Genomic DNA, 15,779 nt, shown 5'->3' on the forward strand with positions numbered 1-15,779 from the left:
ATTGATATATTACGGTTATTACGGCAACGCCTGTATTGCTAAGCACCGGAACAGTATTTAATAACATGCACCGGATTTAACGTTAAATTTAGGTTTTATTTATTGCTTTAAAGTAGACTTTATATTTTTCTAAGTCATGACAGAAATATTTTCAACTCTTTTCGGCCAAAGCGACTCTCAGCCACCCCCAAACTCCGCGTCTCTAGGTTTCGGACAGGGAAAGCCGCCTCAGCCGCAGAGCGCAGCCCCGGTGCCGCCCCAGGTCTCAGGACAGCTCGGGGATGAGGGGCCTACAGCGCGGAAACCGGGAGTCATCAACGAGCCGTTCTATTTACTGCGAGAGCTGCCTGGTAAACACGGTTTATATCGCGGTGTGTTGAATTACCCATGTTGCATTATAATGTATGTGAATCGTGTTCTGTTTCGGTTAGTTGGAAACGATTTGACGGGAAACACAAACCTGATCACACACTACAACCTGGAACATGCGTACAATAAGTTCTGCGGTAAGAAGGTGAAGGAGAAACTCAGCAACTTCCTACCTGAATTACCAGGTGAGATGTGCTTTAGTGCTGTTTCTTTCATTATTATTATTACAGTATACAAAGTGGCCAGACATAAATCTGCAGATGTGCATGTTACCTTCTTTGGGGTCATCATGCTCATGGTTTCTGGTCCTAAACGTTATTATTTAGTCGAGCAATAAGGGAATGTGTTGCATCTCCTATAGGGTCATGCTCATGGTATCTGGTCTTTAACTTTATTATTTAGTTTGTCTTTGAATGGTAAACTGCACTGAACCATGCAGTCTTTAAGGGGTCATGCTCAGGGTATCTGGTCCTAAATCTGGTCCTACATCTGCACTACTGATGTTATGTGACGATGAAAAATCTCAAATCTAATTTTCTGTCTTTAGGTATGATAGACACTCCTGGCGTTCAGGACGGCAGTTCATTGCGCTCCCTCATAGAGAAACCTCCGGTGTGTGGGAACTCCTTCAGCCCGCTGACAGGAGCGTTGCTTACTGGCTTCCGACTACACACTGGCCCGGTAAATTCATCGTACACACAAAGACACTATTAGATCCATACAGGATGTAATCCTGAGTGAGTAAGGATCATGGTATGGTGATCATTTCATTTGCAAATGATCCAAACGATCATCAAGGAATTGTGTCTGTTAGAATTGCTGTCTAGGAATCGGTACTGCGCAACAACTTACAGCAGCAATCAAGTGACATCTCATTTGTCAGATGAATGCAGTCGTGTTGTACCAAATCTTGTATTGAAAAAATTCCAAATCTGAAACCAGGTGCTGGTTGCGATTATGGCCACAGTTTGGTCGTCTGAGACCAAATTTAGAAAATCCTGCAAAATCCTTAAAATCCTAGGCTGTGGTCTTTGCTCGCTGGTTTGACATGCTCACTGACATCCGATTAATGTCCGAAACGATCATTTATTTCTTCCGATAAAATTCTGGCAGAGTCAGAAGATTTCAGACCCTTCCCTACAGTGTGACATCTCCTACGAGGACAATCAAACGAAGAACCAATAGGAGCGTCGAACCTGATGACGCAATTAGCGCTACAACTTCAATCCACCTCGGGGAAAATGACAAAACGAGTCGTGCGGACAGAACGGCAAAAAGAGCGATTTATCGAGTGATGGAGGGAAAAGGAGTGTTTGTATGACGTTTTTATTATCAGGGCATGTCACAAACAAACTTTTACGCTACAGATTGTTTTTGTTTGCTGCTAAGTACCGTTAGCTAGAGAACGCGGGTCTGGACGTGTCACGTATTGATGACGTTTTTAACTGTCCTACAATTTGACGTTATGACGAATGATATCCTACAGAGTGCGCCCGGCGTTAGACAGCCCAATTCGGCTGGTACACAGAGAACACTAGATTACATCCAAACACAATAAGAGCACATGCTGCCCATGTATACACCTATACACAAACACACACACACTCATACACAGCAGGGATTAGATAACCATTTACACACACTACAGGATCAGACCTTCTCTTGATGCTACTAGATGATAAGCAGCCATTGTAATCTCAAGTGTGTGAGAGCCATCCTTACCAGCAGTGAGTGGTTTCCAGTTGATAAGAACTCCATCAGGGCATCAGGATGGATAAGGCAGGTGTGAGCAGAAGGGATCCAGATCACACCGATCTCAGAAGCATGCGTAACTTAACAGAGCGAGAAAGAAAAACACAGTTTATTTGGTACACTTATTGTCACTTAATGGTTAAGGGTAATGGACATTATTTGAGAAGCACAAGCAGGGACTCTGGTACAGATGGCTACCACAGCTATTAAGGAATGAAGGTAACGAGGTCATGATGGAGCTTTGAGGCATAAAACAGCCAGTCACGTCACTGTCACTGTCACCAAACACATACACGATGATGCTGTATTTTCTAATGTATTTGTTGTTTAGAGTTTTTCTGTTTGTTCTTAGCTTCCAGAGCAGTACAGACTGATGCACATTCAACCTCCGAAGAAGAAAAGCAAACATAAACACAGACATCATCGACCTCAGGATCCCATTCCACCAGGTGACACACACACACACACACACATTTGCACAAAACTAAAAAGAAAAAAAAAGCAAATTAAACAAAGGTATTAGAGTTTTCATCGGCTCAGGTAATCCTGATCATTAAAAGGCTCCAGATTCACATCAGTTCTTTCGAGTTTTCTTCCGGCTTTGAGTCGCTTTTATAAATACATCAAAAAAAGGACATCCCGAATACATGTAACTACTAACCTGGTAAATGCATTGCTAGTAAATTTGCACGTCATTCACATAATCACCCGATGCACCTCTGTTATGTGCATAAACGCAAATGTTTAGATCAGATACTAATCAGATCCTGATTGTTGGATCGGGTTGGAAATCAGACATCTGCCTTAAGCAGATATGAAAAATAAATAAATAAATAATAATATTCTAATAACATGCACATGATAAATCTGTGGTTTTCTCTGTGCAGAAGCCCCATCAGACTCTGACCCCAAGAAGAAGAAGAAAAAGAGAGATGACGACCCAGAGCGCAAAAAGAAAAAGAAGGACAAAAAGAAGAAAAAGGTGGGTGGAGATATTCCGTACGGTACGGGAGGAGCGACAAGGGATATGAAGATGGTTTGAATCAGAGAACCGTCTTCATCTACATGTTCTCCTTCACTAAAGTTTCCTCAATGACCAGATATGGTTGTGAAAATCTAATTTTAAGAACATGTTCTGCTCTTGTGTCATCATTACATATTTCACAATAATGTGATAAACACTATTACTGTGTAATACACGTGTAGTTAATCTCAGACTTTAGAAAATAGATATTTCTTAACGATATTTGCATTGAAGAAAGATTTTATACACCGGCCAGGCATAGCACAATCATTACGATCGGTGATGTGAAGAACACTGATGATCTTTCCATCATGGCACCTGTTAGTGCTCATTTTTCCTCAAAATTTACGTTAGAAGCAGGAAAAAAGGGCGAGCGTAAGGATTTGAGCGAATTTGTGTGACGTCTAGATGTCTGGGTCAGAGCATCTCCAAAACTGCAGCTTTTGTGTCCTGTTTCCAGTCTGCAGTGGTCAGTGTCTATCAAAAGTGCTCCAAGAAGGAACAGTGGTGAACCGGTGACACGGTCACGGGCGGAGCGAAGGCTGGTCCGAGCGGTCCGGTCCAACAGACGAGCTCCTGTAGCTCAAACTGCTGAAGTTCATGGTGTTAATGCTCGAATGTTTCAGAACTGTTTTGCCAGCAAAAGGGGGAACAACACAATATTTGGCAGGTGGTCATAATGTTATGCCTGATCGCAATAACACGATCAACGGTGTAATACATGTGTAATTACTGTTCAGTTCAAAACCTTTAGAAAATATAGATATTTCATTAAGATATTCAGATTGAAAAGGATTATTGTTTAATTTCTTTATACTTGTGTATAAATATATTTATATAAAATGTAGTTCGAAAGTATTGGGACACTTGCATTTTCCAGCCACAAAATTGGAGGCATGCAATTTTACAGGTTATTATAACTAGCGACTAAATGTTGAAATGGATGTTCAAAAAGCACAAACGAATCTTATTGTCAGGTGTCCACATACTTTTGTCCTCACAGTGTATTTAAATAAATATTACTTCAAAATGAAATGTTAAGTCACGGCAGAAAAGAAACAATCAGATAAGAGTGATAGTAATAAGAAAATAGTGACGGACTCTTGATCATCATCGGACCGATATACTTGTTCAGGATCTTGCAAATAATAATGAGGATTGTACTTTAATTCGTTCTCTCTTTCTTTCTATTCTTCCCTTCATTCTCTCTTTTCTCTCACGCTCTCATTCTCTCGTACTGTCTTTCTGTCACAGAATCGTCACAGTCCTGATCACCCTGGAATCACTGGCTCTCAGCCAAACAGCAATAGTCTGAGATAGACACTGTATTTTTTGTGTGTGTGTGTGTGTGTGTGTGTGTGCCAACAGTATGATTGTGCTTTTTGTAGCTGTTGACACTGATTACAAATCAGTTCCCTTTTCAGTATTTTTTTTTTTTCCCTTCATTATTTGATGACTTGAATAAATTTTTGGTACTTTACAGCTTGTCTTTACACTGTGTTTTTAATTAATGGATAAAGTACTGAATGTCTGTTCAGTATGATTTCAGTACAATAGCTCACTAAACACTAGAGGGCAGTGTTGGACAGAAAGACTGAATTCAGACTAGTTGTGCGAGTCTTGAACATGTTCTTGATTATTCAGGAAAGTAAATGGTGTCTTGAATTTAATTTAATTTCTCAGCAAGTAGACAAAATGCTCAGATATTTAAGGCATGAGTAAGAGAAGAAGCTGGATTGTGCTTTTAATTGATAGATCAGGAACATCCTGTATGTGGGCAGCAACCTCAACGTTTTTATATACAGCAAGGTCCAAAAATATTGCTTTTTGGGGAATTTTAGAGTTTTCCCATATTTTGGTACATTTATCTTTTTGCTTTAATGACACTCGAGCTGGTATCGACTAACATACATTTGTGCATTAAGTGGTTAACATGCTCATATCATGCATTTGCCTAAATTTCAATAGTGACCAAGAAATTCTGCAACCTTTTGAGTAGTGAAAAGCCGAGAAGTTTCACTTTTTTTTTTTTGCTTTGTTGAAAGATTTCTTTTTAACGTTTCAAGCTTCGTGTAGTCTCAGACTTCAAATCAATAAAAACAATTCTTCTTACAGATGGGTGTGGCCTCTTCCAGGATGGCTCTGCCTCATCACAGGTCACAAAGTTTAACATGAATGAATGATCTGATTAAGATAAAAAGGATGAAACCGATATGCTGTGACCTTCACAGTGACCAGATCTCCACCCTAGTGAGCATCTGTTGGAAATGTTGGGATATTTAGACATTTCAAACAGCATGCTTTATCACAACAAACTGAGCGAATACCTTGCATATCTTTTGGAAGAACTTTACGATTGAGTTGGAATAGTGGCATGTTTTAAGGAATTTAATGTGTAGAATGAGACATACACTATATGGAATATATGGAAAAAAATGAAGATATACTTTATATTGGTTTGAGTGGAAAATCTCGAGCTTTGATCTCAAACCTACTGAACACTTTTGGGATAAATGCGAGTGCTGACTGCAACCCAGGACTCCACCTCACCTTCAGTACATGACTTTTCTAACACCCTTGTGCCTGAATGAATCTCAAGAAATTTCAATAAACACACACTAAGATCCAGTGGAACACCTTCCAAGAAGAGCAGAGGAACAGCATATAGGAACTGGATTAAGATGTTAAAGAACACACTAATCTTATGATCTTAGGTGTTCACAAACTTTTGACCCTATTGTGTAACTTCTGTAAAGTTAAACATAAACCACATCATTCTGATTGTTTTTAATTATGTGTTGTTTATATGTTTATATATATATATATACAGGGAGTGCAGAATTATTAGGCAAGTTGTATTTTTGAGGATTAATTTTATTTGAGGATTTAATTTGAACAACAACCATGTTCTCAATGAACACAAAAAACTCATTAATATCAAAGCTGAATATTTTTGGAAGTAGTTTTTAGTTTTAGCTATTTTAGGGGGATATCTGTGTGTGCAGGTGACTATTACTGTGCATAATTATTAGGCAACTTAACAAAAACAAATTCATACCCATTTCAATTATTTATTTTACCAGTGAAACCAATATAACATCTCAACATTCACAAATATACATTTCTGACATTCAAAACCAAACAAAACAAATCAGTGACCAATATAGCCACCTTTCTTTGCAAGGACACTCAAAAGCCTGCCATCCATGGATTCTGTCAGTGTTTTGATCTGTTCACCATCAACATTGCATGCAGCAGCAACCACAGCCTCCCAGACACTGTTCAGAGAGGTGTACTGTTTTCCTCCTTGTAAATCGACATTTGATGATGGACCACAGGTTCTCAATGGGGTTCAGATCAGGTGAACAAGGAGGCCATATCATTAGATTTTCTTCTTTATACCCTTTCTTGCCAGCCACGCTGTGGAGTACTTGGACGGTGTGATGGAGCATTGTCCTGCATGAAAATCATGTTTTTCTTGAAGGATGCAGACTTCTTCCTGTACCACTGCTTGAAGAAGGTGTCTTCCAGAAACTGGCAGTAGGACTGGGAGTTCAGCTTGACTCCATCCTCAACCCGAAAAGGCCCCACAAGCTCATCTTTGATGATACCAGCCCAAACCAGTACTCCACCTCCACCTTGCTGGCGCCTGAGTCGGACTGGAGCTCTCTGCCCTTTACCAATCCAGCCACGGGCCCATCCATCTGGCCCATCAAGACTCACTCTCATTTCATCAGTCCATAAAACCTTAGAAAATCAGTCTTGAGATATTTCTTGGCCCAGTCTTGACGTTTCAGCTTGTGTGTCTTGTTCAGTGGTGGTCGACTTTCTGCCTTTCTTACCTTGGCCATGTCTCTGAGTATTGCACACCTTGTGCTTTTGGGCACCCAGTGATGTTGCAGCTCTGAAATATGGCCAAACTGGTGGCAAGTGGCATCTTGGCAGCTGCACGCTTGACTTTTCTCAGTTCACGGGCAGTTATTTTGCGCCTTGGTTTTTCCACACGCTTCTTGCGACCCTGTCGACTATTTTGAATGAAACGCTTGATTGTTCGATGATCACGCTCAGAAGCTTGGCTATTTTAAGACTGCTGCATCCTCTGCAATATATCTCACTATTTTTGACTTTTCTGAGCCTGTCAAGTCCTTCTTTGACCCATTTTGCCAAAGGAAAGGAAGTTGCCTAATAATTATGCACACCTGATATAGGGTGTTGATGTCATTAGACCACACCCTTCTCATTACAGAGATGCACATCACCTAATATGCTTAATTGGTAGTAGGCTTTCCAGCCTATACAGCTTGGAGTAAGACAACATGCATAACGAGGATGATGTGGTCAAAATACTCATTTGCCTAATAATTCTGCACTCCTGTATATATATATATATATATATATATATGTATATATATATATATATATATATATATATATATATATATATATATATATATGACTAGAATTAACTAATTAAGAAATTGCAGAATACACATTTGTTCCTCAATATTATCTTTATTTTTGGTTAGTTAAGCAAAAAACACAATTCATCTCTGCACATTTTTTTCTTTGGAGCATTTCATCACGTTTTGTAAAAAACGACAGACCTTCCCCCGAGGCTTAAATAGCTTTGGTTGCATCCGTGAACTGTTATGTACATTCAGAGATTAAAAAAAAAAAAAAAAGCAGATATATTTATAAGGCACGGGTTTCACACAAACACACGTAACAGACTGGATGGTGTGAAATTTGGCTGTAGCGAAGAAAGGTAACACGTCTCCATGTGACATTTCACTCTGACCCCTGATTATTACTATGATTTGTCACCTGCGAGAAAAATAGTAGATTGACAAAACAAATCAGTGACCAATATAGCCACCTTTCTTTGCAAGGACACTCAAAAGCCTGCCATCCATGGATTCTGTCAGTGTTTTGATCTGTTCACCATCAACATTGCATGCAGCAGCAACCACAGCCTCCCAGACACTGTTCAGAGAGGTGTACTGTTTTCCTCCTTGTAAATCGCACATTTGATGATGGACCACAGGTTCTCAATGGGGTTCAGATCAGGTGAACAAGGAGGCCATATCATTAGATTTTCTTCTTTATACCCTTTCTTGCCAGCCACGCTGTGGAGTACTTGGACGGTGTGATGGAGCATTGTCCTGCATGAAAATCATGTTTTTCTTGAAGGATGCAGACTTCTTCCTGTACCACTGCTTGAAGAAGGTGTCTTCCAGAAACTGGCAGTAGGACTGGGAGTTCAGCTTGACTCCATCCTCAACCCGAAAAGGCCCCACAAGCTCATCTTTGATGATACCAGCCCAAACCAGTACTCCACCTCCACCTTGCTGGCGCCTGAGTCGGACTGGAGCTCTCTGCCCTTTACCAATCCAGCCACGGGCCCATCCATCTGGCCCATCAAGACTCACTCTCATTTCATCAGTCCATAAAACCTTAGAAAATCAGTCTTGAGATATTTCTTGGCCCAGTCTTGACGTTTCAGCTTGTGTGTCTTGTTCAGTGGTGGTCGACTTTCTGCCTTTCTTACCTTGGCCATGTCTCTGAGTATTGCACACCTTGTGCTTTTGGGCACCCAGTGATGTTGCAGCTCTGAAATATGGCCAAACTGGTGGCAAGTGGCATCTTGGCAGCTGCACGCTTGACTTTTCTCAGTTCACGGGCAGTTATTTTGCGCCTTGGTTTTTCCACACGCTTCTTGCGACCCTGTCGACTATTTTGAATGAAACGCTTGATTGTTCGATGATCACGCTCAGAAGCTTGGCTATTTTAAGACTGCTGCATCCTCTGCAATATATCTCACTATTTTTGACTTTTCTGAGCCTGTCAAGTCCTTCTTTGACCCATTTTGCCAAAGGAAAGGAAGTTGCCTAATAATTATGCACACCTGATATAGGGTGTTGATGTCATTAGACCACACCCTTCTCATTACAGAGATGCACATCACCTAATATGCTTAATTGGTAGTAGGCTTTCCAGCCTATACAGCTTGGAGTAAGACAACATGCATAACGAGGATGATGTGGTCAAAATACTCATTTGCCTAATAATTCTGCACTCCTGTATATATATATATATGTATATATATATATATATATATATATATATATATATATATATATATATATATATATATATATATGACTAGAATTAACTAATTAAGAAATTGCAGAATACACATTTGTTCCTCAATATTATCTTTATTTTTGGTTAGTTAAGCAAAAAACACAATTCATCTCTGCACATTTTTTTCTTTGGAGCATTTCATCACGTTTTGTAAAAAACGACAGACCTTCCCCCGAGGCTTAAATAGCTTTGGTTGCATCCGTGAACTGTTATGTACATTCAGAGATAAAAAAAAAAAAAAAGCAGATATATTTATAAGGCACGGGTTTCACACAAACACACGTAACAGACTGGATGGTGTGAAATTTGGCTGTAGCGAAGAAAGGTAACACGTCTCCATGTGACATTTCACTCTGACCCCTGATTATTACTATGAATTGTCACCTGCGTAGAAAAATAGTAGATTGAGAAAAAAGTAAATACGAAGCAGGAATATCACTGTTGCGGCATGAAAAGAAATGTGCATATAATAATACAATAATAGCAATGTATATCAGAAGAAGAAAAAAAAAAAAGAAATAAAAACATTTCCATTCCAATGGATACTGAGACGACAGTAAAAAAAAGAAATAAAAGAACAAATTCGTGGGCGTTAAAAATAAGAGAAAATTCATGGGCAAACATGTAACATTATAAATATGAATCCATTCCTTTAGATTTGAGGTCCTTTTCACTCACCTTGATGCTTGAAATGAAAGAATTAACATTTCTTTTTCATCTATTACTCATTCTCAAGACAGTAAATTGACAACATGGTGTTCAACTACACACACACACATATTCACACGCATACACTCTTTGGTGAACGGCAACACACATTTCACAGACAAACTGATTACCCGGCCCATGGCTCAGCATGTCAGAGGCGACGATCGGCTGAGGTAGCTTGTCTACAGTCAAGTCAAGTGGAGTAGAGTGTGTATTAGGGGTACATTCCACCTTTTCGATTTTGAAGCTAGAAAATAAATATGAAGTTTACAAAAACAAAAGAGGTTTTGCATAAGTAAAGGCTTTCACGGTAGTGTGTAATGCTTAGAAGTCCTTACATGAAATTTTATGGCTTTAATGAAACAAATCAGCACCAACATGTGACGCTAATAAAGACTCGTTCTAATCTGACGTTCCTGGTTTATGCTGAGTCTGCAAATGAAAACGCATTAACATTCCTGTGGTTGTTTCTCTGTGGGTTTAGGCCTCCTCCTGCGGCGCGTGTCCGTTAATGCCGTTGGCTTCTGGTTGGTTGAGATGAGCCTTTTCCTGTGAAACCTTCTCTCGCACCAGGTTTCGGCGGTGGTAAAGCAGGTATCCCGGCAACAGAAAGCCGGCCAATGAAAAGATCAGCAGGCTGACGTTGATCTGATTGTGGGGAGAAGGACATTTTTATTCATCCACAAACTGAACGGCAACCACATATTTTGTCAAAGTTACTCATTAATTAATAATAATTCATTGCTGGTTATGCTTTAATCTGCTCTCCTCGCTGAACTGTTACTCGAGCGCGTTCTCTCAGCGCCACTGTTGTGTGAATACGGCGTATCACAACACTGACGTATCACAACGCCGAGACCGAGGTGTGTCCTGAGAGTTACATAGAATGTGTGCCACCCAGACGAGGATGGTTTCCCTTTTAAATCTGGTTCCTCTGAAGGTTTCTTCCTCATACCATCTTAGGGAGATTTTCCATGCCACAAGCTCGCTCATCAGGGATAAACAAACACAAGGAACTTACTGCAATAAACGTACACATTCTTTTATATAAAGTTGTCGATTTTTTTTAAAAAGTGTTATACAAAGAAGCTCCTAAGCTTCGGAATTCCCTCCCTCCTGACCCCACCTCTGAAAGGGAATTCTCTGGTTTTAAAGCGAAACTAAAGACCCACGTATTCACCAAAGCCTTTGTTGTGTAGTAGAGGGTGTGCAGTTTCCTGCTTCTTAACCTTTATTTTAATTGTTGTATTTCAATGCTTATTTTATTTTTCCTCGATTTAAGTTCTTACAATTTACTTTTTAAGATATTGTATATTTTACTACTTTTATGTTAATTCTAATTTTATTACTATTTTGCACATGGCCTCTTTACTTTGTTCAGCACTTAGGTTCTACCTGGTAGATGTTAGCTGCTATATAATTGATTGATTGATTGATTGATTGATTGATTGATTAGTAAATTTATGATTTGCTGTCTGTCTGAACAAAAGAAATAAAAGCGAACTCTCTGTAAAATATCGAATTGCGAAGCATCATGTTTTTTCCATTGCATTGCATTGTGTTGATTCGAATCTATATTGGATCGCACTGCATCGTAATAGGGGTGAATCGTATCGTATTTATTATATATTATAAAATAAAGGATAAATTATATACATACATTGTGTGAGAATTTTGTAATTACAAGAAAATTGCGTGTATTGATATCAGTTAGTCCCGAGGTCTCGGTGTTCGGAAAACATAGTGTGGTCTTGTTTCATTTCTAATTAGTTCTATATTAATAGTTTGTTAAATGGAAAAATACTAAACAACACTGATGTTCACCAGGTGTGTATGAAGACTTGGGCAGCATTCACCAAGGTAGATGTCCGCCACGTAATGTCATGATATGTGTTACTGTTTTGTTCTTACATTTACATTTACATTTGCGGCATTTAGCAGACGCCCTTATCCAGAGCGACGCACAAAAGTGCTTTGAGTCTCTAGTGATCAATAAATCTACACTGGTACACAAGATTACAAACTTAATATAAATATAAGATTACAAACTTGTTCTTGGTGTACTTAAAAAAAAATTATAATAAGACACAATTACATTAAATGCAATGCAATGCAGGGTCCAACATCCATATACAGCAAATATCTAGAAATATATTTTATCATATATAATCTTATCTATTTATTTTAAGTCTATTTAGTCTTTAAGCTGCTAGGGTGTACAAAAAAAAATCTAACAAGTCTAACATATATTCCTGTTTTAAAGTAACATTGTACAGCTACTTGGCCTGGAGCGACACTACGCTTTCACTATTCTGATGTGATTCGTTCAGCAAAACTATTTGCTCCACACCATACCTTTAGGTAATGTATATGCTGATGTATGCACACTGACAGCGTGGTGAACTGAGTCTAAACAGGGAACTCTGTAAAAATTTCACTGCTTTTGTTCTAACGATCTGAACACATTTTTTTTTTCATGGAAGGGAACATTATTCTTTTGCTCTTGTATTATTAGGCTGTAGGTTATAAAGCATTGTCTATGTGAGCGTCTTTACCCAGTAAGCATTTCCGTTCAGTGGTCCCAACATAGCGATGAAGAGCGGCTGCTGGAGCAGGGCAATCACTGCACTGATCATAGACTGCAGCCCAGTCAGAGTGCCAAAGTGGTTGGATGGGTAGCTGAGTGAGAGAGAGAAAGGAAGCATACATAATGTATCAGTTTGAACTGGAAAATGATAAGATGGTCAACTCCGTTTCTTTATATTTTAAACAAATTTGTCTTGGTTTCAGTGGTGGGATGTAATTTTACTCATTTGTAAATGATTGTAAAGGATTTCTCAATAGATTTAACACCAAACATATAGCAATCGGAAGATAAGAGTCTATCTGTATGGTATTTAGAACAGAACTGTAGAGGTTAATATGCACAGAATGTGCCAACGTCTGTCTGATGAAACGATCACAGATGATTGGCACATCATTGATGTGTCTTCTTTTTTTGCTGAATGACTTCCTGCTAACACCATGAATGGAAGAGTAAAAAAAATAAATAAATAAACTGTCTTGTAAGGTCAAAAAGCCCACATTAGTGTGTATGTGTATGTACTTACACAGCAGCATACAATCCTCCACAGCAGGAGTGGATGAATCCTCGGACCATGGTGTGCAAGATAAACGTTAAGATCTACACACAGAGCAAGTGGGGAAGACAAATAATCAGTAACTGAAACCAGATGCAGGCTAAAAGGAGCAGAAGAGAGGGAAAGACATTGGTTATGAAGTTCTATCCATAATAATAATAATAAAAATACATTTTATTTATAGGCGCCTTAAATGACACTCAAGGACAATTAACAAACTCATTAGAAAAGCAGGACGCCAATGTCATATCCAATTGACGGAACAGGTAATATGACATTCTTCTACATTACTTAATGAACCCATTATTGAAGTTAAAACACATCCTTAGTTTCATGGTTATTAAATAAAGCACCATCTTCACAAGTATAGATGCATAGATGTATAGATGGATAGACAGATAGTGGGACAGACCATCTATATACCATTCTTAACCCTTAACGTGATCTGGCAACCCATAACAAGTGAAAAGGAAATTTTTGGGGAAACAAACCCATTGGCATGGTTGTTCAAGTTTGCATATCCTTTTACAATATGGAATGCGGCAGTGCTCAGAAATAGCCATGTTAATTAACATTTTAATCTTCAATCAAGCGTTTCTGATTCACCACAAAAATATGTGTAGTTTCTGTAGAACATCTTGAGGCCTTCCCATTCGTATCCGACTGCTGAAGGTATGTACAGATGGCAAAAGAAGTACAAAGCATTGAGAAAAGGTAATCAGAGAAGTACAAGAGTACACTTTTTCTCTTGAAATATTAGATGTTCCATGGAACATTGTGAAGGTCATTTCAAGAAGTGAAGAAAATAGAGGCACCAACAGTGGCATTACCAAGAACAGGACAGACCTCTAAAATGTAGCTAAGTACTGCACACACTGTGACAAACAACTTCGCATGTATTCTTCACATGACGGGGCTATCGGGTAGAGTAAAAAAAAAAAAAAAAAAATTCCAAAGTTGCACGCTGTATCTAAAAAATAAATTGCAAAATATATTACTGTCTGATGAGGTAATTATTTTTGCCATTATTCTGAAGATATTCCTGCTGCAATAAAAAAAAATCTACACTGGATTATCACCCAATACCAGTGGTAAAGCATGGTGGTGGTTGCTGCAAGCCTGCTTCAGGTGGTACTGGGGCTCTGGTCAAAACAAAGAGAATCCTGGACAGAACCAAATATCTAACTATTTTGGCTAAAAATCAAACTATTTTGGATAGATAGATAGATAGATAGATAGATAGATAGATAGATAGATAGATAGATAGATAGATAGATAGATAGATAGATAGATAGATAGATAGATAGATAGATAGATAGATAGATAGATAGATAGATAGATAGATAGAAAGTACTTTCAAGTAAAAAAAATAAATAAAAGCTCGTAATTTTAAGAGAAACACAGGAACAAAGCTGGAAGTTTATCATCTGCGCTGGAGCATTAAAAGATCAGGAAGGCTCAGACACTGGATTTCCTTTTTCAAAGCATATTCAGGGCATCAGACTTGAGCTAAGACAACTGCCTACTAACAGAACAGCACGTGGAGTCTGTGCCAAAATGCACTGAAGCTGTTTTGGTGGTCTTTAGTTACTGACCGATTTGAATTTACTCTCAAATGTACAGTAAGGAAGCTCTAAAAGTTGTCAAATTCATATAAAATATAAATAATTAGGTGCCATCACTGTGTCTGCGCTTACCTGTAGTGGCAGGTTGTCAATAAGTGACACAATTCCGAACAGGACGAGCAGCCCGTTGGTAAACGTGAAGGCTCTCATAGCGTTTGTCAGTTTCTGGATCTTTCTGTCACGCTTTGGTTTGGAATCAGAACTGCTACAGGACAATACAAACAGAAACATCTTCAGGTATCAGGTTTTTATCCTCACATATATTACAACGTCATACAGCTTCACCCTTACTGGGTGTTTCTGTCTCCATGTCCAGGTATGATCCTAACCTTTTCTTTTCCTTTGCAGGACCCTGCTCTTCCTCACACTCCTTCATTTTCCAGTCCATAATGTAGCCAATCAGAGGGCATGTGACGAGGCACAGGAGCTGCAGCGTGCCGAAGATGGATGAATAAAAGCTCACTGTGGAAAACATAATGCAAACCCACTTAAACATTTTGGTATTTAAATATCTCACCACAGAATAAAACAAATAAACAGGTTAATGCACTCAGATAGTAAACAGAACAAAAAAATTTTTTTTTCTAAATGTGAATGTAAATACAATAACATGTAGCATGTACAAATGCTGAATATAGTATATTTTATTTATTACTTCAAATATTTTCTAATAAGATGTGAATCTCCATAACTGAGTCTGATGCGCTTTGCAAATTGATAGCCAACGATACTATACATTAAGAACGCTTGAGGATCAGTTTAGCACGTAGAAATCAATCTACATATCAAATATTGGTCACAAATAATTGGTCACTTTCTAAATAATATATGTAAAGCGCATCTACTAATAATTATATATAAACAGATCTGTTTTATGCAAATATGTATCCGATGTACACTTTTTTCGATCTTTTTGCCGATGCACCGATGCAAATCAGTGAATCTTCGTTCATTACTAATGAACAAAAAAACAAAGGTTAATAACCTTAAGCTATAAAGATCTTAAAAGCGGTGCAA

The 15,779-nt window shown here is 38.5% G+C and overlaps 2 protein-coding genes across 4 annotated transcripts in view; one reads left to right on the plus strand and one right to left on the minus strand.

Moving 5' to 3' along the window:
• The window catches only part of med19a (mediator complex subunit 19a), a 23,449-nt gene continuing 7,670 nt past the window's right edge, over nucleotides 1-15,779 (plus strand). Inside the window, exons 1-6 of one of the 2 annotated variants that reach the window (XM_046849513.1) lie at nucleotides 1-350; nucleotides 432-554; nucleotides 917-1,050; nucleotides 2,474-2,570; nucleotides 3,009-3,103; nucleotides 4,400-4,506. In XM_046849513.1, the coding sequence (XP_046705469.1) occupies nucleotides 137-350; nucleotides 432-554; nucleotides 917-1,050; nucleotides 2,474-2,570; nucleotides 3,009-3,103; nucleotides 4,400-4,465 (729 nt within the window). In that variant the 5' untranslated portion in view covers nucleotides 1-136 and the 3' untranslated portion in view covers nucleotides 4,466-4,506. Of the gene's footprint in view, nucleotides 351-431; nucleotides 555-916; nucleotides 1,051-2,473; nucleotides 2,571-3,008; nucleotides 3,104-4,399; nucleotides 4,626-15,779 lie in introns of those variants that run through there. The other variant, XM_046849514.1, reaches the window with a different exon arrangement.
• Nucleotides 7,638-15,779, minus strand: part of slc43a1a (solute carrier family 43 member 1a) — a 23,520-nt gene continuing 15,378 nt past the window's right edge. Inside the window, exons 11-16 of one of the 2 annotated variants that reach the window (XR_006925830.1) lie at nucleotides 15,092-15,224; nucleotides 14,835-14,967; nucleotides 13,108-13,181; nucleotides 12,553-12,676; nucleotides 9,674-10,645; nucleotides 7,638-7,969 (exon numbers count right to left, since the gene is read on the minus strand). Coding sequence is in view for 1 of the 2 variants with exons in the window: in XM_046849511.1 (XP_046705467.1) it covers nucleotides 10,478-10,645; nucleotides 12,553-12,676; nucleotides 13,108-13,181; nucleotides 14,835-14,967; nucleotides 15,092-15,224 (632 nt within the window). In the remaining variant the exon portion in view is untranslated. Of the gene's footprint in view, nucleotides 7,970-9,343; nucleotides 10,646-12,552; nucleotides 12,677-13,107; nucleotides 13,182-14,834; nucleotides 14,968-15,091; nucleotides 15,225-15,779 lie in introns of those variants that run through there. The other variant, XM_046849511.1, reaches the window with a different exon arrangement.

This window comes from Silurus meridionalis, chromosome 5, assembly GCF_014805685.1.
Source record: "Silurus meridionalis isolate SWU-2019-XX chromosome 5, ASM1480568v1, whole genome shotgun sequence".
NCBI classification, from domain to species: domain Eukaryota; kingdom Metazoa; phylum Chordata; class Actinopteri; order Siluriformes; family Siluridae; genus Silurus; species Silurus meridionalis.